Source organism: Protomyctophum parallelum (assembly GCF_964188405.1).
Source record: "Protomyctophum parallelum genome assembly, chromosome: 6".
Lineage (NCBI taxonomy): Eukaryota > Metazoa > Chordata > Actinopteri > Myctophiformes > Myctophidae > Protomyctophum > Protomyctophum parallelum.
In genome coordinates this window covers 44,377,134-44,403,449 of record NC_139701.1, presented here as the reverse complement: position 1 = coordinate 44,403,449, position 26,316 = coordinate 44,377,134, and the positions used below count along the sequence as shown (strand labels likewise).

At 42.3% G+C, this 26,316-nt stretch overlaps 1 protein-coding gene across 1 annotated transcript; it reads left to right on the top strand.

Moving 5' to 3' along the window:
* Window positions 1-3,749: 3,749 nt before the first annotated feature.
* LOC310859761 (myosin heavy chain, fast skeletal muscle-like) lies at window positions 3,750-20,101 on the top strand (the record flags this gene model as incomplete). Its single annotated transcript, XM_083766470.1, has 39 exons — window positions 3,750-3,959; window positions 4,061-4,204; window positions 4,392-4,548; window positions 4,648-4,675; window positions 4,762-4,870; window positions 5,020-5,112; window positions 5,214-5,277; window positions 5,368-5,466; window positions 5,923-6,026; window positions 6,529-6,667; window positions 7,606-7,724; window positions 8,160-8,309; window positions 8,429-8,599; window positions 9,024-9,327; window positions 10,551-10,615; window positions 10,900-10,987; window positions 11,078-11,195; window positions 11,315-11,438; window positions 11,532-11,668; window positions 12,178-12,433; window positions 13,028-13,270; window positions 13,406-13,582; window positions 13,678-13,823; window positions 13,942-14,032; window positions 14,119-14,508; window positions 14,635-14,761; window positions 14,890-15,008; window positions 15,109-15,305; window positions 15,744-15,927; window positions 16,200-16,365; window positions 16,491-16,615; window positions 16,754-17,062; window positions 17,577-17,780; window positions 17,862-17,987; window positions 18,376-18,546; window positions 18,973-19,077; window positions 19,172-19,267; window positions 19,857-19,985; window positions 20,081-20,101. 39 exons carry the CDS (start codon window positions 3,750-3,752, stop codon window positions 20,099-20,101), a joined length of 5,805 nt encoding a protein of 1,934 aa, XP_083622596.1.
* Window positions 20,102-26,316: the final 6,215 nt, after the last annotated feature.

Below are 26,316 nucleotides of genomic sequence, written 5' to 3'. Positions count from 1 at the left end.
GAAAAGTAATGTGATCCTGGGCTCTACACACCCTCCACCAACCTAGTCCCCATATATGGGGGACAAGGGGAGAGCAACGGATTTGAACTGTGGCTGACCGCGGAGGTCAGGTCACTCCTCCGGGCCAGAGATGCAGCCTATAGGTCGGGGGACGCAGCTGCCTATAGCATCGCCAGGTCAGCTCTAAGAAGAGGCATCAAAGCTGCCAAAGTCAAGTACAAGCAGCGCATTGAGACCCACTTCAACAACTCCACCAACCCCCCCGCCAGGTGTGGGAGGGGATCAGAGCCATCACTGACTACAAGGGGCCAATATCACCCACAAACAGCTCTGCTGCTCTGACTGAGGAGCTGAATCAGTTCTATGCACGGTTCGACAGAGCATGCAGTGACCAGGTGACCAGGTGACTTACTGTGTGTCTGTGTGGTTCTCCAGCTGCACAAAGGCAGAGCAGGCGGCCCTACAGAGGGTGGTGAAGGCGGCAGGTAGGATCATCGGGTCCCCTCTACCATCTATCACCTCAGGGAGGAGATACCAGTCCATCCGTGCTAGTAGCTCAAGATTGACAAACAGCTTTTTCCCCTACGCAGTCAGACTGCTAAACGATCGATCACTAAATGAGCATTGACTGTCCCCTCATATGCATCATGCACTCTGACTCTGGACTGTGATAACTTATTGGTTCCTTTTTCATCCATCATGCACTTTAAATATCACCATGCACTTTACTCTGTGTTGTATGTTACGAGTTATGTTAGTGTTTTTATGTACTACGGTTATGTGGGAGCTCCCTAGAAATTTCGTTGTATGCTCAGTGTATGCTTTGTGTGCAATGACAAATAAAAGTCTATTCTATTCTATGAACTCATGCTTCCTTCATGCCTAAGTGTCCAAGTTGCTCCTTTACACCTGACAGGGGGGAGTTTCCCTGGTTGGACGTAGCGCATGGAAGGAACACGTTATTCCAACCAGTTCCTTTCCCCTCCATCAAGTGCCCCGGCTGGCCAGGGGGAGGCAGTTTAGTGACCAGGATTACTGCATGTTTTTTGTGAGGGTACCTGCCATAGGGGACACAGGGAGAACATGCAAACTCCACACAGAAAGGCCCTTTCACCAACCCCGCCTTCGGGTATGGGCACTGATGACGCGGAGGAGGAAACACGCCTCCAGCACCCACAGCGTCCCAAGCGGGAATCGAACCCAGGATCTTCTAGCTGTGAGGCGACAGCACTACCAACTGTGCCACCGTGCCCCGGACATAATGTGTGTTTCATGTGTGTGTATGAGGCCTGGAGGCTACTTTCTAATATCTTGATTTGATATAGGCAAGCTGTGACAACAACCGGCTTAGACTGTATCAGTTGTGTGAGGCTCAGAGTGTCCAATTATTAAGTTACTGTTCATTAAATCAGTGGTTTTCAACCAGTAGTATGGGGACCACCAGTGGACCGTGATTGGGTTCCAGGTGGTCCCTAGCTAAATGATGGAGAGTTGGTAACCAAATCACCCCTTTAACACTAGATCTTTAACTCTAGACAGTGTAGAATTAGACCAACCTTACGGTTCCATTTGGTGTCATGTAACGCTCTCAAGAGTAAAATTGTTGTTAAGAAATTGACAAAAAATCTGAGGTGCTAGTATTTGGCCACCCTCTCACCAGAGCCCAAATAGAAAATGACCTTGGCCCCTTAACCATAAATCTCAGGCCCACTGTCAAGAATTTAGGTGTCACTTTTGAAGAAAGTCACTCAATCATCATTTTACCATTTAAGAAACATCGACAAAATCAAATCCTGTCTATCCACCTCTGACTTGACAAAAGTGATTCATGCATTTATATTCTCACGCTTAGATTACTGTAACTCTCTGCATACCTGCCTCACAAAAAAATCTATTCATCGTCTCCAACTAGTACAGAATGCTGCTTCTCGCCTGTTAACTGGCTCCAGGAAATTTTACCATATCACCCCCGTTCTAGCGTCCCTGCACTGGCTCCCAATCTCCTTCAGAATCAATTTCAAACTTCCTTCTCACCATATACAAGGCCAGGTCCGGTCTCACTCCAACCTACATCGCATCCCAACTGTCCCTAGAGTGAAGACAGTCAGTCCCGTAGATCCAGAGCCAGACTATTTGTTGGAGCAGTAACAGCACTAGTTTACAACTTCACGCCTCATAAACATCTGAACCACATGACTACAAAAACATCAACACCCCAAAGCGTAACTAAAGCTGTCAAATTGAGTGTAGTCTCAATGTTTCATCCTGAAATGCAGTAGAATTATGAAGTAGCATACAGTGGAAATTCAACTTCCTCCCTAACCTAACTATAGGACGTCATGGGGGATTGTTTTATTTTAGTCAGTATGTGAGTACTATAGCAACTTACTCACTATTAACACGTTCCAAATGATGTATCTGACGAGAAGTATACTAATGACCTGACCAATAAAGAAATCTGGCACCCCACCACCCTGACAATTATGTGACAAGATTTAATTGTAGTAGTAGAAGTAATTGTAATGCCTTTGCCAAAATGAAGAAATCCAGCACCCCACCATGCATACCAGCCTGTCACACAAGAAGCACTACCCAATAGGAATGGAAGGACCTTGAAAGGAAACTCCTAGGCTACTTTTACTTTCTGCATAGCCTGCAATTAACACCCAATATAAGCATGCTGCGATGGTTGACATGGAACCCTTTGCAGAAGAGTCTGGAGTTCCACTTGGCGGTGAGTGAGCCTTGCATCTGTCCATCATTTAGTCATATCAATGTTTTAGTGATGTTCATAGTCTCACATGTTTTAGTGATGCTGTTCATACATCTATTAGACATGTAAACTATTCATTTTTAACATGACTCTGTACATAGTGCCAAATAGCTACAGACATGATCCAAGGTTACACACACAAACGCACACGCACGCATGCACGCATGATGAGTGGACAGAATCATGTATGTTACATTGTACACCTATTTAAATTATTGATTGTGTGTTTGTATTTATAGTGATATTGTTTGCTTTTGTTTGTTTATTTCTATTTAGAGATTTCAATTATGCTATGATAATTTAAATATCGGTAATACGTTGCATTGCATGTGTTTTTACATTTCCAAGAGATTTCTAATTATTTAGTACTTTTACATCTACTAGGCCTAGAGATGTTTTTGAAATATTGAAATGTTCCTCTTTTCAGATGTGGAACTAAAGAGAAAAGTGGTGTTTGACAAGAATGAACATCAGGATTCATTATAATCCAATTTAATTCATGTTTAAAAACTGTATTTAGTTTAGCCTGTGCCATGGCTTAGTGGTCCAGGCACCTTGGCTGGTAATCCTGTCTGGCAGTGTGCCGGGGGTTCGACTCCCGATCCCGACGGCCTTTACTGCATGTCTAACCCCCATCTCTCTCCCTATTTCCTGTCAGCTTACTGTCTGTCCCTCCATAAAAAATATAAAATAAAGGCGAAAGCCACAAAAAATATTAATAATAATAATAATTAATTCATGATGTCCTAAAAATTTGTTTTTTCCCCCCTCACACTTAGGGGTTGCACACGAGGTTCCATTTCTACTGGTAGAAGGGACAAGTGAGTGTTCATAATATTTCTATTAAACCTACAATAAGCTATAACAACCATAATAGTCCAACATGCTGTAGTCCTATAGAAATTATCTGCTCCGATCTCAAGTCAGAAAAAGGCATCAACACCATCTATTTGTCCGTCGACAGAAAGCCGCCACCATGAGTACGGACGCAGAGATGGAGCAGTACGGCAAGGCCGCCATATATCTCCGTAAGCCAGAGAAGGAGAGAATGGAGTCTCAGTCGGCGCCCTTTGATGCCAAAACGGCAGCATATGTGGCTGACAAGGGAGAGCTGTACCTCAAGTGTAAGATTATCAGTAAGGACGGTGGCAAAGTCACTGTGCAGTTGCTTACTGAAAAGGCGGAGGTGAGCTGGTATTCTACAATCAAACACTGGCACAGTACTACTGTAATCATAACGCATTCTGGAGTGTTTTTAATTTTATTGTATGTATTTATTTTGATCAGGAAAGAACTGTGCCTGAGGCAGACGTCACCCCTATGAACCCTCCCAAGTATGACAAGATTGAGGACATGGCCATGATGACCCACCTTAGTGAAGCCGCCGTCCTGTATAACCTCAAAGAGCGTTATGCAGCATGGATGATCTATGTAAGGTGGTTTACGCGCTGAGAAAATAATTGCAGTATTGCACATGGAGTGACCTGGAGACTCCGGTTACTGAACAAGCAACTATCACAATTTAGAGCTTTTTAACACTGTTAAAGATTATTGCTGGCAAGTGCGTACTCAGTGCTATGTCACATGATGTTAATGTTCTCTCTCTTCTCGCCTTCAGACCTACTCCGGCTTGTTCTGTGCAACTGTGAACCCCTACAAGTGGCTCCCAGTGTACGACCAGGAGGTTGTAAATGCCTACAGGGGCAAGAAGCGTATTGAGGCTCCACCCCACATCTACTCTGTCTCTGACAACGCCTATCAGTTCATGCTGATGGGTATGTACAGTACTAGACAGGACTATGTAAAAAATATATTAAACTATAGTGGTTTTGAGCTGTATATCCATGACTAAAAGTGTGCTTTACAATTTACAGATAAAGAGAACCAGTCTGTCCTTATCACGTAAGTTTGCATCATCTCTAGGCATTAAAACAAGGCCCTTGTAGGCTTGTTCACACATTCACTAATTGCATTTGTCTTCTAACCAGTGGAGAATCCGGTGCTGGAAAGACTGTGAACACCAAGCGTGTCATCCAGTACTTTGCAACAGCTAGTTCCGGTGGAGAAAAATCGGCAGCAGATAGCGGTAAAATCAAGGTATTGCCTAATGCCTATATGATATATTCTGAACTTTAACAAATACATGTTTTGAACATAAAAGCATCTATATGCTATATATTTTTTCACTATAGCAATTCAGTTTAAAACAATTCTGACCAAACTGGGCGATGTCTAAAACATTCTAGGGGTCACTGGAGGATCAGATTATTGCAGCCAATCCCTTGCTGGAGTCCTATGGTAATGCCAAGACTGTGAGGAATGACAACTCCTCTCGCTTTGTAAGTGTAAAAATAATGACCTCTCATGAGAAAACCTGCAATAATTATTAATTACACAATGTAGAGCGATGCAACTAATTGTGCTTCTCTATATCAAACAGGGTAAATTCATCAGAATCCATTTTGGCACATCGGGTAAACTGGCCAGTGCTGATATTGAGACATGTAAGTATGAAGTTCACAGATAAAAAAATCATATATGCCTTAATTTGAGTATTATTATTATTATTATTGAGTTATGTACAACCCCTACAGATCTGCTGGAGAAGTCCAGAGTGACATATCAGCTTGCTGCAGAGAGGGGTTACCACATCTTTTTCCAGATGATGACCAACCACATACCTGGGATTGTTGGTAAGTGTTTATTTACTGACGATGCAGTTTAAAACTGTTCAAAACACAGCCGCCCGCCTGTCGCCTGCTCACCACCACCCGCTCCAAAGATCACATCACACCAGTCCTTCACGACCTCCACTGGCTACCTGTCAATTCAAAATACTGCTCACCACCTACAAGGCACTGTACAAGCTGCCTTGTCACCCCCCCCCCCCCCCCCACACACACACACCTCTCAGCCCTCCTTGAGCCTTGTGTCCCGTCCCGTGCCCTCAGGGTGAGTGATGCCAAGTTGCCAACATCTTGGAGGTCCCGAAGAAGACCAGGCTCAAATCCTGGGGCAACAAGACCTTCTCTGTGGCTGCGTGCATGCCCTGCACTCTGGAATGCACTCCCCAAATGCATCAGAGATGCCCCCTCCCTCCCTCGAAAAAACAACAACACATGTTCACCCTTTTTAAAATCCCTTTTCAGAAATGTGCCTGATCACTTCCAACCCCTACGACTTCCCACTGATCAGCATGGGTGTGATCGTTGTGGCCAGCATTGACGACAAGGTGGAGCTCGAGGCTACTGACGTGAGTGGACATTATTTTAAAAACTTTCTAATACTTACTGTGGACTGCAGTCAGTTGCTCTGCAAAATGTATTCTCTAAATCAGTGCTTCTCAAAGCTTTTAGGCTGTGACCCCGCCCCCGAAATAACTGAACTTGGAATTGTAATAGTTGATTCAGTTTCACAGATAGGCCTACATATTGTGAAAATATGCAATATCACATGTTTTTCCTATTTCTTAGGTAATATTTGTCAATTTGGCCAATGCTTGACAAGTATTATAGTATAGTATTTGTTGATTACTTGATGCAGTAATGGTCTCATTTGTTTTATTTTGTATTTATTTTATAGGTATTAAAAGTCCTTAAATTGCCACTTTAGAAATGTGCAGATAGATACCCTGCATCCACTGTATGTTGCTTTGTTTACAGTTGAGTTGTACACCGTTTGAAAGGATGTTTGCTAATCTAATGATTAAATAATCTCAATCTTTTGAACACATCTTCTCTGCTTATTGACATCAGGAAGCTATCGACATCCTGGGCTTCAACGGTGAGGAGAAACAGCTGATCTACAAGCTCACCGGTGCAGTGATGCACCACGGAGTCATGAAGTTCAAACAGAAGCAGCGTGAGGAACAGGCCGAACCAGATGGCACAGAGGGTGAGCTGGTCTTTATTTATATTAGTATTATTATTATTAGTAGTACTAGTAGAAGTAGTAGCTAGGGAGTTGCGCGCCATGAAAACGCTAATGGTAGGGGGCATGGTGGCACAGTTGGTCGTGCTGTCGCCTCACAGCTAGAAGGTCCTGGGTTCGATTCCCGCTTTGGACGCTGTGGGTGCTGGTAGTGTTTTTCCTCCATCAGTGCCCACACCCGAGGCTGGGCTGGCGAAACAGCCTTTCTGGGCCTAGGGTAGGTACCCTCACAAAAAACATGCTGTAATCCTGGTCTCTAAACTGCCTCCCCCTGGCCAGCCGGGGCACCTGATGGAGAGGAAATGAACTGGTTGGAATAACGTGTTCCTTCCAACCAGGAAAACTCACCCCTGCCAGGTGTAATGGAGAAACGTGGACACTCAGGCATGAAGGAAGCATGATTTCAAGTCTGTTGCTCTCCCCAGGTCCCCCATATATGGGGACTAGGTTGGCGGAGGGTGTGTAGAGCCCAGGATGACATTAGATCATTGACACAGGGGTGAAAAATGGGTTACATAATTGTGGGACAAAAATTTAAAAAGAAAAGGTTAATGGTGGTGCTATGGTTTTATTTTAAATATATTAACATGTTATTCCAATGATAAGTATACAGAATATAGCCTATCCTTTAGATGCCATATTCAGGTTAATACACATGTGCATACATGTGGATAAATAGGAAATATATGTCTCTATATACTGCAGCTTATGCTTATGCAATTTATATTTCCATGTGGGGGGGTGCGTCAGCAAGGTCGGGAGGTAACAGGGGTGCATGGCCAAAGATGTTTTGGAACCGCTGGTTTAGACCGATGATTATTTGGTTAATGCATTTGATGATTTCGTGCTGATTTCTGGATTGATGTCTAAAATGTAAATTTAAAATTGCATGAACATTTCAGAGGCTGACAAGATTGCCTACCTGTTGGGCATAAACTCAGCAGAGATGCTTAAGGCATATTGTTACCCCAGGGTGAAAGTGGGAAACGAGTATGTCACGAAAGGACAAACTGTGCCACAGGTGAGTTGCATGATTTCCATGTTCTGATTTCATATGCACATTTATATTAACACACCATGCTAGAATATCTGTTTGAGTTGTGTCCACACTGTCTTAAATCATCTTCAGACTCCACTATTAGCCCATATCACTTGCCGTAGCACTTGCCCTAGCCTTGACAACCTTGCCGGTTTATACAAATGCTAAAATGCAATTTAGATAGCGTGTTATGTAGAACGATATAAGGTTAATTTGATTGTTTTTTTAGATTATACTACTTAGAGTTGATTCTTGGTTTACCTATGCTCCTCGATTACAATTTCTATGCATTTTGTACTACCTCATGTTTTCCTTATTATTTACTTTAAATCACTCTGGATTAAGATAATCTTATAAATGTCTAAATTGTAAATTGCGTAATTCTCACTCATACTAATAACGTTCACATTTCCTTAGGTAATGAACTCAGTCGGTGCCTTGGCCAAGTCCCTCTATGAGAAGGAGTTCTTCTGGATGGTCATCAGGATCAACGAGATGCTGGACACCAAGCAGCAGAGGGTCTTCTACATTGGTGTGCTGGACATCGCTGGTTTTGAGATCTTTGACGTAAGCATGGACTTGTTTTAATTGGGAGAATTTAGGCCTAATTATTTTTGTGTAATTTTCACAATTACACAACACTTTATTACAAGAGATTGGACTAATAATGATATTTCTACTCACAGTTCAACACCCTGGAGCAGCTGTGCATCAACTTCACCAATGAGAAACTGCAACAGTTTTTCAACCACACCATGTTTGTTCTGGAACAAGAAGAGTACTTGAAAGAGGGAATTCCCTGGGATCTCGTTGACTTCGGCATGGACTTGGCTATCTGCATTGAGCTGATTGAGAAGGTATACAATTATTATTACATTTGTATGTATTATCATGGACTTGGCTGTCTACATTGAGCTGATTGAGAAGGTACAATTATTCTGTGCTTTGGTTTAATTGCACCAGCTCAGTAGCCTTTTGGTTTGAGTGTCCGCCCTGAGATTGGGAGGCTGGGGGTTCGATCCCCGGCTGGGTCATACCAAAGACTCTAAAAATGGGACCCAGGGCCTCCCTGCTTGGCACTCAGCATCAAGGGTTTGGATTGTGGTAAGTCCCTGTGACATACTAGTGTCATGTCCAGGGGGTGTGCGTGTACATCAAAGCTGCCTCATGCTACAGAGAGATAGGCTCCTGCCCTATGTACCTCATTGCTCGGCAAGGCTTACATACTTACTTAGTTTAATGGACATGATGTTAATATTGTTTTTTGCCTCCTTTACACAGCCCTTGGGCATCTTCTCCATCCTTGAAGAGCAGTGCATGTTCCCGAAGGCTACAGACAAATCCTTCGCCGAGGCGCTGGTTTTAGCGCATCTGGGAAAGAACAAGGCCTTTGAGAAGCCCAAGCCTGGCAAAGGCAAGGGCGAGGCTCACTTCTCCCTGGTCCACTACGCTGGAACGGTGGACTACAGCATCACAGGCTGGCTGGACAAGAACAAAGATCCTCTTAACGACTCTGTCATTCAGCTGTTCCAGAAGTCTTCCGTTAAACTGCTGGCTATGTTCTATCCCCCACCTGAGCCTGAAGGTATGTTTATTAATATAATGTAATGTGCTCAAGGATACTGGGAACTGTTTGCATGTTATTATGGTTGTTTACTTTAAAGGCCAGCCAGTAGGAACACAGAGGGGCGGGGCTTAAGCAATTACAGCCTGTCCCTAATTGGCGCACCTATCAAGTTTGGGGAAGCATGCGGGGAACTGGAGCTATGGCTGTTTAAACCTCAGCCAATAGGAACATAGAAGGGGCTGAGCAATGGTGTGCCTGTGGCACCCAGCGGCCAGCTATTCTGATGGCAGACCTCTGGTCAGTGTTGGTGACAAGTTGGGTGCGGTTCAGAGCAGCGGTGTGCCTGTTACGTTTGTGACATCCAACACACCCACCAGCCCACACTTTAGGCAATTTTAATTAAAGCAATAAGCCACAAGAGGTCTCAGGTTACCGGGTATTTAATAATGGCTGAGAGGTGTAGTGAGACCCGAGGCATAGCGGAAGGTCTCTGACCCTGTCAGCCATTATAAATGACACAGTAAGCTGGGACCTCGCGTGTCTTATAGCTTTTCTAAAATGGTTACACACATAGTAATATTAACCTCATAAAACTATTACATTCACAAAAGTAGCTACGCTTTGCGCCCACCAGAGCAAGCCACACTTCCTTGTTTTTACTCCAGTCTCTGTGACGGGGGAATAGGAGGCGCTTGATAACTTTACGAGGCCGCCCGGAGCCACACATTCACAGTCATATGAGCGCGGGCGGTGCATAGACGCCCGCACGGCCAGGGTGTGTAAGGCAATCAAGTGCTCCCCTTCCCCAGTTCAGCTGCAGAGCTGCGGGATCAGCTGGGAATTACATAAAGTGATTGAAGGTGTGGATTATCGGGGGTGCATACTTAGTTTAGGGTTAAGGTTAGGTTTAGGTGTGCTGCCCCGTGGGAGGTTAGGTTTAGGGTGAGGGTTTGAGATAGGTTGTAGTTGTAGGACTAATGACTGGTCTAAACCAAAAACTGTCTAAACTAAGTACTGCACCCGATTATCGTGAGATTTACAACGGAACCCAGCCAATCAGATTCAAGTATTGGGACTAACCATTTTAGAAATAGAGTTTTAATATAGGATAATAATACGTGTTCTATCCCCCAACCTGAGCCTGGGGGTATTGTTATATGAATACTATGAACACTAGGGAGGAATTTGCATTCTGTATATGACTAATGATGATAACTCACGATTCTGACAAATATAAACAGATAATACAAAGAAGGGAGGCAAGAAGAAGGGTGGTTCCATGCAGACTGTGTCTAGTGCATTCAGGGTAAGATTTTGTATTCATTATTATCAACATTATATTCCTGTAAGAGTGAAGCATTATTATTACTATCAACATTATATCCATGTAAGAAATAAACAAAATTAACAATTAAACAATTTCTGTTGTGGCTGAAGTTTAAAATAGGGCTTAAATGGTTAATGTATGTTTTAAATCTGCAAAGAAACTAGTATCTAAAGAGTTGAAATAATAGCAGCGGAGGAAAAAGTACAAATTTGTATGACTTTTTACTAATAATAAACATAATTGGCTGTTTTATGTCTCAATAGGCAAACTTGGGGATGCTGATGACCAACCTGAGGAGCACTCATCCTCACTTTGTGCGTTGCCTGATTCCCAATGAGATCAAGAAACCCGGTAAACACTGAAAATAAAAATGATAAACTACTATTTAATGCAACTTTGGCCAGAGTTTGTTCTTGTAATAATGAAGCAACATCTGTACAGGCCTGATGGAGAACTTCCTGGTCATCCACCAACTGAGGTGTAACGGTGTGCTAGAGGGAATCAGGATCTGTAGAAAGGGCTTCCCCAGCAGAATCCCATACGCTGACTTCAAGCAGAGGTATTCATTCCTTTCCCCCCAGCAGCTTTTATTTCCAAACCTAGTCAATGCAAAATTACCAACTTTTAGAAAAGTATAGAATGCCAGCGCAAAATGACCATAACATTTTATAAAAACAGGTACAAAGTACTGAACGCCAGCGCGTGCCCCGATGGCGCCTTCATGGACAACAAGAAAGCTTCAGAGAAGCTGCTTGGGTCCATTGACGTTCCTGTTGATGAGTACAGGTTTGGACACACCAAGGTGAGCACACTGTGAACCCGGTTTAACATTATCCCGAGTGGACTAAAGATTTTATGGTTGTTTAGTGACAGTGTTTTGTAACAATGTGTTCAGGTGTTCTTCAAAGCTGGTCTGCTGGGAACCCTGGAGGAGATGCGAGATGAGAAGCTGTTCACTCTGGTCACAATGACTCAGGCTCTCGCACGAGCTTACCTCATGAGAAAGGAGTTTGTCAAGATGACGGCGACAAGGTAAGCACCTTGCAAGGAAAAAACAGGAGAAGAAACCTCGAGCAGAACCAGGCTCTTGGGTGGGCGGCCATCTGCATTTACCTTGCCACGACACAGGGCAACAAAGATAATACCAACAGCAAATAACGACAACAATAGTAACACTCTCGAGACGCCAACTTGCGCCTTGCATACAATTAGGCCATGTCCGAGTCCTAGACCACTCTGCTGTCTGTCTGTCTGGGTACGACTGCTGCTCTGAGTCATAGAGCTCTTTGTTATTCAAAATCATTTAGACACGTTATTGACCTTAAACCAACCTTGAAACATACCTTAGTTTTGTCACCAAGAATGGCTGTTGGAGACACTGACATACATACCCCAACATACATAATGTACATACCCAACCGATCGCAGTACTTGCGCACTTTGCTTGCGCAAGTAACTATGACACAATAATAGTAAGTTACTATAGCCAGAGTAATACGTGGAAACTCTCGATCATGATCCACTGAAACTGTTTTCCACAGAGATGCCGTTTTCACCATCCAGTTCAACCTCCGCTCGTTTGTCGCTGTGAAACACTGGCCATGGATGAAGGTCTACTACAAGATCAAGCCTCTTCTGCAGAGCGCTGAGACTGAGAAGGAGCTCGCAGCGATGAAGGAGAACTACGAAAAGATGACGACAGACCTGGCTGCTGCTCTGGAGAAGAAGAAGAACCTGGAAGAGAAGTTGGTTGCTGTAACGCAGGAGAAGAATAACCTTGCAGTGGCAGCGTCATCAGTAAGTAGCCACACTTGTACAGGAAATGTTGCTAATAATATTTCATATTGTTTATCATCTGACCTTGTATATTTTATCTAATGTAGATGTAGACCATGGCAGGTTCTTCTGTGGGGAGGGTGAATCTGCTGCATATGCCACTGCTGGAGGTTGATAGCCTCCAGCTTCTTCCTTGTCCTCACCTCTGTACCGTCCAGGCTCTTACAATGACAGAGCCTGCCTTTTTCACAAGCTTGTTCAGCTCTGTTAGTGTCCCTTGTGGACGAAGGAGTCTCCCATGGAAGCAGCTGCAAAACAAATCTTTGATTAAAATTTGTATTCACTGTTTGTAGAATGGGTACAAACAAGACTTGTTTATCAGGGTCCTCCATTTCAATTAATCAAATATACACTAGGAAATATACAAAAGGAAATAATCATATATAGGCCTACAGTTAAAGAATGTAAAAGAAAACCCGGGAAAACGGGTCTAGGGATTCACATTTCTTAATGGCCGTTAGTAAGGCGTTCCACATTCAAGTGGCATAGGAGCGAAATCTCACCCAGAACAAATGCTGACACGTTTCCTCACTTATCTCTTTCATTGACAACCAGGGAGACGAGGCTCTGAATGATGCTGAGGAGAGATGTGAGGGTCTCATTAAAAGTAAGATCCAGCTGGAGGCGAAGCTCAAAGAGACGACCGAGAGACTGGAGGACGAGGAGGAGATCAACGCAGAGCTTACTGCCAAGAAGAGGAAGCTGGAGGACGAATGCTCTGAGCTCAAGAAGGACATCGACGACCTGGAGCTCACCTTGGCCAAAGTGGAGAAGGAGAAACACGCCACTGAAAACAAGGTTCATGATCATACACTTTAGCCGTCTTACCAAGTTATTGGACAATAATGATCCAGTCACGATTATACACTCTTCTAGCGTAGCGGTCTTATCAAGTTCTAAAACGATAATGATCCATTCATTCTGCTTATTTAGGTGAAGAACCTGACTGAGGAGATGGCCTCTCAAGATGAAGGTCTTGCTAAGCTGACCAAGGAGAAGAAGGCGCTCCAAGAGGCCCATCAGCAGACCCTGGATGACCTGCAGGCAGAGGAAGACAAAGTCAACACTCTGACCAAGGCCAAGACCAAGCTGGAACAGCAAGTTGACGACGTGAGTTTAGCAAGTCAATTGGATGTTTTGAAACTTTAATACGGTAGGCTATGGTTATTTTCCTACTGAATCATTATGAAAACTATATTGTGCAGTTGGAGGGTTCTCTGGAGCAAGAGAAGAAGCTTCGCATGGACCTCGAGAGAACCAAGAGAAAGCTGGAGGGTGATCTGAAACTGGCCCAGGAAGCCATCATGGATCTGGAGAATGACAAGCAGCAGTCTGATGAGAAGATAAAGAAGTAATGTGGACCACAATAATAATAACAACAATAATAATAATAACAACAACAATAATAATATGAAATGCCATGGAGAAAAATTACCACTAACATATGATGTACTGTATGTATACCACAGGAAGGACTTTGAAGTAGCCCAGCTTCTGAGTAAGATTGAGGATGAGCAATCTATGGGAGCCCAGCTGCAGAAGAAGATCAAAGAACTCCAGGTATTTCTTTTTTTCCATCTTATTTAAAATCATTGATGGTAAGTAAGTGAAAAATTAAGATTTTAATATTTCCCTTCATTTGAAAGGCTCGTATTGAAGAACTGGAGGAGGAGATCGAGGCAGAGCGTGCCGCTCGGGCCAAGGTTGAGAAGCAGAGAGCTGATCTCTCCAGGGAACTTGAAGAGATCAGTGAGAGGCTGGAGGAGGCTGGAGGCGCCACTGCCGCTCAGATCGAGATGAACAAGAAGCGTGAGGCTGAGTTCCAGAAGCTGCGTCGTGACTTGGAAGAGTCCACCCTGCAGCACGAGGCCACTGCCTCTGCTCTCCGTAAGAAGCAGGCGGACAGCGTCGCAGAGTTGGGCGAGCAGATCGACAACCTCCAGCGTGTCAAGCAGAAACTGGAGAAGGAGAAGAGTGAATACAAGATGGAGATCGATGACCTGTCCAGCAACATGGAAGCTGTTGCTAAGGCAAAGGTAGAATAGAGTGCTTGTGTGTAATTCTTGACAAAATACGTTCAATGAACCAAGCAGGGGGATGTAAACGAAGGAATACATTGTAGGTTACTTCAGTGATTGAATGTGTCCAATGATAATCAACAGGGAAATCTTGAGAAGATGTGCCGCACCCTTGAGGACCAACTCAGTGAAATCAAGTCCAAGAGTGATGAGAATGTTCGCCAGATCAATGATATTGGAGCTCAGAGAGCAAGACTGTTGACGGAAAATGGTAAATGTTCATCGTCTACTAGCCTACATGGTCTGTCGATGGCACTGGCATCAGCGGCGATCCCAGGAATTGTATGTATTGATCAAAGATGATTTACTTTTTAAACGTATACTCAAATGTCTAACTAGGTGAGTTTGCTCGTCAACTTGAGGAGAAAGAAGCTCTGGTCTCTCAGCTCACCAGAGGCAAGCAGGCCTTCACCCAGCAGATCGAGGAGTTGAAGAGACTCGTTGAAGAGGAGGTTAAGGTATAATGAACAACCTTTTTATTTTTTTACGAACAGACCTAATTCCATCTTTTTGTAATTTCATCCAGCTGACATTATTTTGCCGTATTTCTTTTGACAGGCAAAGAACGCCCTCGCCCACGCTGTGCAGTCAGCTCGCCATGACTGTGACCTCCTGAGGGAGCAGTTTGAAGAGGAGCAAGAGGCCAAGGCTGAGCTGCAGCGTGGAATGTCCAAGGCCAACGCTGAGGTGTGTCAGTGGAGGAGCAAGTATGAGACTGATGCTGTCCAACGCACAGAGGAGCTGGAGGAGGCTAAGTACGTCATCAGTGTTTTTTTCTTCACTATAAAGACTTTTGCACACCTAGAGTAGGCTTAGGAACAGGTGCGTATAGGCAAGTGCACAGCAATAATAAAATAGAAAACAATACGCCCGCACACTGTTGATCTGCTCGGTACAAGAATATACAGTTATTATTATTAAGTAGGCAACGTTCCGGTCACTACTGACCTTTTTCAGGCTCAGCACAGCATTTTGACAAACAACCAATCATTTGCTAAGCAGAGTCTGTGATTGCAAAAGAGGTGACATAATTTAACTAGACATAAGGACCCCAGAAAACTCATACATCATTGAGATTAAATTCTAAAAACAGTATACAAAATATAATAATAATAATAATATATATAACAATATAATAATATAATTATTATTATTATAATTAAACTTTGATTTGTTTCAACACTGATCAACAGGAAGAAGCTCGCCCAGCGTCTTCAGGAGGCTGAGGAGCAAATCGAGGCTGTGAATTCCAAGTGTGCCTCTCTGGAGAAGACCAAGCAGAGACTCCAGGGTGAAGTGGAAGACCTCATGATTGACGTGGAGAGGGCCAACGGTTTAGCCGCCAACCTCGACAAGAAACAGAGGAACTTCGATAAGGTGCTTTGACATGGGTGCATGTGTTTGGTCAGACGTACTAACAGTCCTACAGTCATGAAACACTCTACTCAAAACCCAAACCTAAACCTAACTTCACAGTAAGCCACGGGTTAGTTGTAACTGGCAGCACATCTCGGGAGCAGCGGTGTTGTCAGACTAATGCCACTCGGACTGTTGTCTAAGCAACGTGAATTGCTTTGTCATGAATTATTTTAATTGTTTCCTCCTGAAAGTGGAGGTAAATGACACATTTCATCACGGCTGCTGTGCAGGTCTTGGCAGAATGGAAGCAGAAACATGAAGAGGGCAATGCGGAGTTGGAAGGAGCTCAAAAAGAGGCTCGTTCTCTCGGCACCGAGTTGTTTAAGATGAAGAACTCCTACGAGGAGTCCCTGGACCAACTGGAGACCATGAAGCGTGAGAACAAGAACCTGCAACGTAAGTTCTCTACATCAGTATTTAAATAACAGTTAAATAATAACTAATATAAAGATCAATATGGATCAGGCTACAACTTTATTCAAACACAAATAGTCGCTGAAAGTTCATTCATCATTTTGCAGAGGAGATCTCAGACCTCACCGAACAGATCGGTGAGACTGGAAAGAACATCCATGAGCTGGAGAAGGGCAAGAAGCAGGTGGAAACAGAGAAGTCAGAGATCCAGACAGCCCTGGAGGAAGCCGAGGTAACACTTTTAGTTCCTAGATGAACAACACAAATGTTAGATTCCTTTCAATACGTTTTATATTCAAACAGCGTAGCAGTATATAATCGATGTTACATAAAAGGTCCTACAACCTTTTGATCCTGTATTTCATTTCAGGGTACTCTGGAGCACGAGGAGTCTAAGATTCTTCGTGTCCAGCTGGAGCTCAACCAGATCAAGGGTGAGGTTGACAGGAAGCTGTCAGAGAAGGATGAAGAGATGGAGCAGATCAAGAGAAACAGCCAGAGGGTGACCGACTCCATGCAGGGCACTCTGGACGCTGAGGTCAGGAGCAGAAACGATGCCCTGAGGGTCAAGAAGAAGATGGAGGGAGACCTGAACGAGATGGAGGTTCAGCTGAGCCACGCCAACCGCCAGGCTGCTGAGGCCCAGAAGCAGCTGAGGAACGTCCAGGGACAGCTTAAGGTGCAAAACATATTAGTTAGACACATATTCAATCAATGGAACTGCTCTGAACATCTGAACCAAGGGGCTAGCTCCATCCGCTGTCTGGAGATGAAGCCACTTCCGGTTTCTCGTTGAAGCTGCTGTTCCTATTTATGGCCCAGCAGATGTCTTCTACTGTTTGCAAGACATTAAAATCTCAATGAGGCTGTGGGTGAACTTTACACTTGATTACCTTAGTAAACCTTTTCAAAAACACGTTGTTTTCAATCGCTAGTTTAAAGTATTTTTTAAATCATCATGATATGCGTTTAGTAAATTATGGTCATGTTAATTTTAAAATCTACTGGTTCTACCGAGTGAAGACCCGCCCTCGCTGCGGTTGCAGCCAATATAGTATTCATTTATGGACCGGATATATAAATATGGCGGATTTGAAATCACCGCAGAATGAGCTTGACATGGTCTATGATCCGAACAACATTCTGACATTTCTCATAACATGTCCACCTCATATGCAATCTCTTTTTTTTAGGATGCCCAACTGCACCTTGACGATGCTCTCAGAGGCCAGGAAGATGTGAAGGAACAAGGCGCCATGGTGGAGCGTAGGAACGGCCTCATGGTCGCTGAGATCGAGGAGCTGAGAGTGGCTCTGGAACAGACGGAGAGAGGCCGCAAAGTGGCTGAACAGGAACTGGTGGACGCCAGTGAGCGTGCTGGACTGTTGCACTCCCAGGTAAGTCAATTGGATAAGAAAGAAAAACTGTCAACATTATTTAACATACTTGTATTGCTAATCCGAATGTTTATCTTTTAGAACACAAGCCTTTTGAACACCAAGAAGAAGCTTGAAACTGACCTGGTCCAGGTTCAAGGTGAAGTGGACGACAGTGTTCAAGAAGCAAGGAATGCTGAGGAGAAAGCAAAGAAGGCCATCACTGATGTAAGTTCCATTCCAGAGGTCCATTATACCAGGACAATTAGACATCCTTATGGCATTCTGTTTCAGGCAGATGGTTCAGAATGTTACAGTGCAGACTGAACTGGTACAACAATATATTCAGTCAATCAAGCTATTTAATAGCAACAACAATTACTACTAAATATAATAGTATATATATATATATAGTATATAGTACTAAGATATTGTGATTGTATTACCTGGTTTGATTCCTTCTGGTCTCATGACACATCACACATGTATCTGTTTATTACCTTTCATGATTTTAAAGAGCCATTGTCGTGCGTTGAATGACGCAGGAGACCAAGACATTGTTTCACATGCGGGACAATAAAGTGTATTTGATCTCACAACAACGATGACTTTCCAGGCGGCCATGATGGCCGAGGAGCTGAAGAAGGAGCAGGACACCAGCTCTCACCTGGAGAGGATGAAGAAGAACCTGGAGGTCTCCGTCAAGGACCTGCAGCACCGCCTCGACGAGGCCGAGAACCTGGCCATGAAGGGAGGCAAGAAGCAGCTCCAGAAACTGGAGGGCAGGGTAAAGTGTAGTTTACTTCAACCCATTAAGACCTGGAACACATCTGTGTCACCTTGGCTTTTAAACACTTAACTTAACTTTAGCTATTGAAAAATAGCAAATATACAAGCATGTCCTTAAGTGTGTAGATCTGCTATTTGTGATTTTGTTTTGTAAAAACGTGTGAAAATCTTTGAATTATGTATTTCACAGCAAACATTTTTAACTCTTACCTTTGCTTCTGGGGGGGGGGGGGTCCCCTGCAACAATAATATTTTCAGATGGGGGTTGGCGGGCCAAATACAAGACATTTCTGGGGGTCCTTGATGATTGAAAATGATTTAGAAGACGTGTATAATCTGCTCTCAGATCTCAATGGGTCAACACGGCTTATATGTCAATGAAATAAAACACAATCTCTTCATAATGTATGTTTCCATTGTGAAGGTGCGTGAACTGGAGGCAGAGGTTGAAGGTGCACAGAAAGGCAGTGGAGACGCTATTAAAGGTGTGCGCAAGTACGAGAGGAGAGTGAAGGAGCTGTCATACCAGGTACGCTATATCACTTAAATAACCATCATCATGCCACTGACTAAATGAATAGATGGACATGGCAGCTAATGTTATAAATTCACTCTCACTTCAGACTGAAGAGGACAAGAAGAATATGGCCAGGCTTCAGGATCTGGTAGACAAGCTGCAGCTGAAGGTGAAGGGCTACAAGAGACAGGCAGAGGAAGCGGTAAGTAAAATAGACATTGTTAGTTAGTGGTGTGTGTCGTCATAGTTTAACTAAAAGGAATAATAGGAATCAGTTATGATGCAATGTCATATGACCAACAGCAGAGCATTCTTCATGTCCATCTTGCTGCTTTCCACAAGTGGCACATGGAATCTCTAGCTTGCCATGCTTCTGCTGTATGGGGCGCACACAGCACACATGGGCGTTGGGAAGACCTGTGACTGGATGGATGCTGAAAGGGAAAGCATGCTGCTACACAATGCACACATGCTGCAGACACATGCAGTCAAAGTGTGTGTAATGGCAAAACATTTCCAAAATAGACCACGGAAAGCATTTAAAAAAAATCCCTGTAAGCGGACATGTTTGGCTCGGGGTCACAGGATGCTGAACAAGAACCCAGCCATGATCGTGTCATTCCAATGAGAACCTGTCAAGGCAAATTCAGGACGGTCCCGACGCACTCATGAACGTGCTGCACGGGCCACTGTATTAGCCACAAACACATTACAATATCCTGAAAGTGTCTATAATTGCAACATGCTCTTTTTAAATAGTGCAGCTTTGACCCATGTCTATAATATTGCAGGAGGAAGCAGCCAACTCTCACCTGACCAAGTGTAGGAAGGTTCAAAATGAGCTGGAAGAGGCTGAGGAGCGCGCCGACATCGCTGAATCCCAGGTCAACAAGATGAGATCTAAGAGTCGCGACGCAAAGGTAATGTTCAATAACTGAAGGTTCATTATCCTTTAACTAAGATTTAACTAAAGATTGATTTTTGAATATCTAACATTATTTTCCTATTGTTACAGGGAAAAGAAGCTGCTGAATAAGTTCTCCAGTTCAAGTCACCGTACAAAGTCATAAAATATGACCCATCGTATTCAATGAAGGTGGCTACAACAGTATTTTGTTGTCAATACTATGTTTCTTATTCAAGGGACCATGCACAGTCGTAAAATATGACCCATTGTATTAAATAAATGGGGCAAAAACTGTATTTTGTTGTCAATACTATATTGTTTCTTATACCATAAGTCCTCAAATATGACCCATTGTATTCAATAAATGGGTAAAACTGTATTTTGTTGTCAATACTATATTGTTTCTTATTCAAGGTACCTTAAGTCCTAAAATATGAACCATTGTATTCAATAAAGGTGGCAAAAACTGTATTTTGTTGTCAATACTTTCTATCTTGAGTTTTGAAACCATGGTCCACTATACCATTTTATTCACTCATTGCAAAGATAGTAGCCTATCTAGTCACATTCCCAATCCTTTCCAATCCTATCCCGACAGTGGCCTTGTGGTTAGAGTGTCTTCCCTGAAAGGTCGGGGTTCGATCCCTGGCGGGATCACACCAAAGACTGTAAAAATGGGACCCAAAGCCTCTCTGCTTTGGCACTCAGCATCAAAGGTTTGGATTGGGCGGGTCAAATCAACTAATCAAATGATTCCTGAGCATGGCATGGCTACAGCTCACTGCTCCTTGGCTGTGGCTCACCGCTACAAGAGATGGGTCAAATGCAGAGAACACATTTTGTAGGACTTTTATTTTTAGCCTGTGACCCAAAAGAGAAATTGTAATTGTCTCCCCGGGACCTAAACTATTGGAAATATCAGATCTACAAGCTCACAACGCTTCGCTTCGCACCGTGAACATGTAGATCGGCTATTTCACTACTGCTTAAACATTTATTTATGGAATGGAATGGAATTTTGTTCTCCATGAAATCACAAGTTTTAGAAATGGTGCTTTCATATTTGAGAAATGTATAATGGGGCTCAATGGCAGCTATTGGCACGTCAAAAAAATCACTTTCCCCTAGAAACTCCATTCACACTTTTTATAATTCAGCTTACTGTGGAGACACATGCTGGAACGTTTTACTTTGAAATGTCTTGTAGTTTCTGAGTTATTTAACTTAAACGCCCAATGCATTCTCAATGGCAATAGCACAAACTTTGGCATGCTACTATAGTCCTACATACTTACACCTAGAAACCCCATTCAAACCTATTTAGGTTCATCTTACGGTGGAATCTTTTAAATGTTTCCTAGTTTTAGAAATATAGTGCTTTCAAATTTGAGAAATGTATAATGGGGCTCAATGGCAGCTATGGCACGTCAAAAAATCACTTTCACCTAGAAACTCCATTCACACTTTTTATAATTCAGCTTACTGTGGAGACACGTGCTGGAACGTTTTACTTTTAAATGTTTTGTAGTTTCTGAGTTATTTAACTTAAACGCCCAATGCATTCTCAATGGCAATAGCACAAACTTTGGCATGCATGCTACTAGTCCTACATACTTGGAGCTGGTATATCCTCCCTCCCTCTTTACTATAATTTGATCAACTTTAAACAAAAAATGCTCAATGTGTATATCTGTACACTACAACAAAGAGAGAGTAGAAAACTACAACTGTTCTTACTTCCTATATGAAAGACGAAACAGGAACTAAAACTTCCAGAACACACACTCACAATTCCAATCTGCTCCCTTACTGACTCACTGACTCAGCTTCAAGTCAGGTGAAGTCTATCAGGGCTTGAGGGCTGTCCCATTTGAAATAGGTAAGTCAGTGAGGGCTCAGCCCCGCCCGCCCCTTTATGCACCCTTTCCATGACAAATAACTGACACTGACATATTTAATAAACTGTCCAAAAGAAATAACAATACCATTGAACGTGCAACATTGAATGTGACACTTTGCAAGTTTAGATCTAGATATCCACTATTTTTGCAAAATATTTGAAAATGTATAGCATTTTTCAACATGAATTAGTGATCCTATGATCACCTCTATTGTCACATCACAGGTTCAAGTCTGCAAGTCTTTTCGAAGTTAGACTGGGCCAGCTCTAAACTGACTGGGCCACGACCCGGGTGGCCGAATAGACCATATGCCGGTGGTCCTATCACCTATATTGTCTCATCACAGGTTCACAGTAAACGTGGGTAAAATGTGTTTCTGTACATCGTTCCAGTCGTATGGAAGCGATGACAAGTATACAATTATTAAAAATATATTGTGATTATCTCATATAATTGTGATTGCACGATTACGTAATAAATATATGACAGGCCTATCCCATTGCACTTGGTAGATATACCACCTGGTCCATATGAACTAGTAGATTCCAAATGTAAAGAAGTTAATATAGGAAAAAACAACACTTTATATTAACGTTGTCTTTATAATGCATTATAGCACATTATAAAGGCATTATGACACTCGTTATAAATGTTTATAATCATGTATAACAACTTATAACCACGTTTATAACATATTATAAGAGCTGGTCATAATGCATTATTATGCTCAGTGGAACAGCACATCATAACTATCATAACTTAGGTGGTTATAAAGGCACATAGAGAAGTGCTGTAATGTCTGTGTCATAATGCGTTATAACCAATGTGTATTAAATGGAATAATGTCTTATAAACATCAATAATATGCTATAGCAGGACGTTGAGATCTTTAAGTAAAGTGGCAACATTCTTCAATGGTTATTAGCAGTTGTATCATTTTATAATACCCTATAGCATGCCTTTGTGACCCTTAAGTAAAGTGACAAAACTTTGTATAATATGCTATAGCATATTAGTGATGTTTGTAAGACATTATTCCATTTAATAAACACTTGCTTATAATGCATTATGCCACATTACATCATTTCATCATGTGCCTTTTTAACCATCTAAGTTATAATAGTTATAATGTGCTGTTCCACTGAGCATAACAATGCATTATGACCAGCACTTATAATATGTTATAAACGTGGTTATAAGTTACATGATTACAAACATTTATAACGAGTGTTATAATGCCTTATAAGCACATTATAAATGCGCTTATAATGAATAAAGGCGACCTTATTATAAAGTGTTACCAAAAAGCATTTTACTGTAATGTGGGATACTACTACTATACTCTACAGGCCTATACTCTGTCCTGATTTGAAACCACTTTCAGCCTGCCATCCCTAACCTGTGCATGGCATTAATTGTTCAGTGGTTAAACGTTTAACATCACACAGTGAAAGAAACAAGTCAGTAATGCTGGTGGCTTGCTGGTGAGGAAACCCAAGTTGTTGTAATGTACTATTGTACTGTACTGCCATCTAGTGTTTATTCTTTAAACTGCAGTCTGCACTGTGTGCAAGTGTGCATGTGTGTGCATGTGTGTGTGTGTGTGTGTGTGTGTGTGTGTGTGTGTGTGTGTGTGTGTGTGTGTGTGTGTGTGTGTGTGTGTGTGTGTGTGTGTGTGTGTGTGTGTGCGTGCGCGCGTGTGATTTCGATGGATTTTCTTAATACCGCTACTCCACAATACACGTGTGAATTAATGACAAATTGCGGCAAAAAGTGGGAACGTGCAAATAAATTCAAAATATATACTAATGACATATAGAGCAAGAGACTGTATTGATCTAAACCAGATGCCACATTTTGTAGTATTTGTAATAATATATATATGCCAAGTTGCCAATATGTGCCAAGTTGAAAGTGGATAAAAGCATTTTATGATTATGTGCAACATGCTGCCCAAACAGACATGTGTTGGACTATATACTGTTCTGCTTACATGAGAGACTAAAGTAAAAGTTATTGAGGAGAACCTTTACAGTATCGAACTGAGTTTATTCTGCACCCACGTCGCTTAAACTCACAATTAACACCAGAGGTAGGTCAACAAATCACGTGCAACCCGCAGATTCGACTCAAACGTTGACTCCTTCAACACTGGCCCCCCTCGAAACTGGCCCCTGAAAATAAAGTCTGAGTTCCCCCACCCCACAACTTTTCCCCCATGTTTTATGCTTATATGATGATTTCCTGTTTTGTATGTGTTAGTATGTCTCTGAATGTTCTGTTGAGTGCTAAATCATGGTTCATCCACAAAGTAACAGTTTTTGTATTGACTTGTGCTTTCGTCTGAAATGTACCTGTGACTGCTGTAAACATTATTTTGTTCACCGATTTTTATTTTAAGGGTTGTTTCGGACATTTGCGTTCCCGTCATTTCCGGCCATTAGGCCTTATACAGTCTTGTGCTAGTTGCATGTTTGTTTATAAGTTTAATTGACCAATTTACTTTTGTATCAGTTTGATCGGTTTATTGTTTGTTTTGGGCAACCATTGACTTGAATTCATTCCCTTTGCATCTTTATGCAGTCAGCGAGGTAGATTACATTTCCAAGTGCATTTTTCCATATCATTGTTTGTATGCTTTTGTTGTTCTGATCTGCGTTTATTTGGTGTGTGTTCATCAGTTTGACGTTGGTCTTTGAGTGTCCACCAGTATATACAACAACCTGACTCGTCTGTGAAGGGAGTGACAGTACCCATTCTACATACTGTAAAATAAAAACATTCAATCAAGAGAGAGTGAAGAAATAAAAAGCCTTTATTGTATTGTATGGCTAATGCATAGGCAAGAATAATACAATATAGTGCTGCATACCGTTGCAGCACACAGCCATCATCAGTGTCTAAACTATTGGTGATTTATTCCATTGTTGGTGTATGTGTTGCTGACATTTCAACCAAATTTACTGAAATGGCACAGTTTGCTCAGAGTCAGGAGGCACTAACTGCAACTCTTTCACAGCATTCCTTATTTATATTATCATTGATTCATGGCATCATTATGCTTGCTAGATGCTATGGTTTTCTCTAGCAGCTTCCTGAGCACAATATTCTAGTCGTGTAAAGAGGGGACTAGGAAAGGTATACAAAAACAAGGTTGGCCCAACTTATAGTGGGTAACTGGCTCATGACATTTATTTGTGACAATAATGCTCCGAAGCAAATGGAGATAATACGATACTGTCTGCATTTTGCATATGGTTTATTGGATTAATACATTTACATTAATTACAATTTCTAACGGCCATTTTCACCACCATTGTGTCACTGTCATTATCAATGCTCCATATCAGCTCTGTCAGGTGGAATACTGTGAACTTACTTTTCATGGGACTAAAATTAAAAAATAGAAAAAGTAGCAGAGCTTTTAGATTTTCTACTTTTGATGCTTTGTGTGACTCTCAAGCAGAACTTTAATTTACTGGGGAAAATACAACAAATATAATAATAATAATAATAATAATAATACGTTATGGACTAATGACTTTGACTTTGATAGTAAGTTTCTGCCCGACTGCAATGTGTTCCTGTTGCTGCTTAGTAATACGGTTGAACTGTGGAGGGTGTAGAACAGGGTTCCCAAACGTCTTTCAGCTCGAGATGCAAAAGAGAAACGTATTTGTTGGCAAGTAGCAATAATATACTTATGGGCTCCAGTCTAGGCTATGGGGGGAATTGGGGAAACTATTTGCAGTTCTGCAAATAGCCCCATGGGCAGGTATTTGGGATCAATAGAATAGAAGTAGGAAAACAAGCCAGGAAGTGAACCTATACAACAGTGGTGCCGTCACTGTCAATTCACAATATATCCGTTTATTTAAAAACCCTGTAGAAAAAAAGGAGCATAGCCTGCTATAAGCAGTATTATATTCAAACTCTGTCAGACCACAGAACGCTAAGAACCAAACCACCCAGATGAATTAGAAGGATTTATAAACAAGTGTTAAGTGTATAACAGTCATGACAAATAAGCCTTAGTTGTTCCTGCCAAGGGCTTTGGGAGGGGGGAGTTGTCAACTAAATGCAGTGTAATAATTATTGCACTCCCTACCTTGGCATAATTCCCAACTACACCAGTCTTCTGCCATCAGATGACATTGTTGAAATTCATCTGTGCGTGTCATCAGGTGGTGTTTAGCCCTGCCCAGAAACACGGCTCTCAGCAAGAAATGCCCAAAACAGGGCATTCCCCGATTACAGGCACTTTAAACTATATTTCTGTTTTCTCTCTCATTGTAAAGTGTTAAGTAGTATTAATATTCATATGTTGCTTGTATGACAACCTTCCCTACCAACATAAAGCTGGCTAATACCTCTAACTGCACGGATCTGTGGATAACCTGGTGGAGACCTGTGCCCAGAAGGGCACTTTTTTTATCATACTGT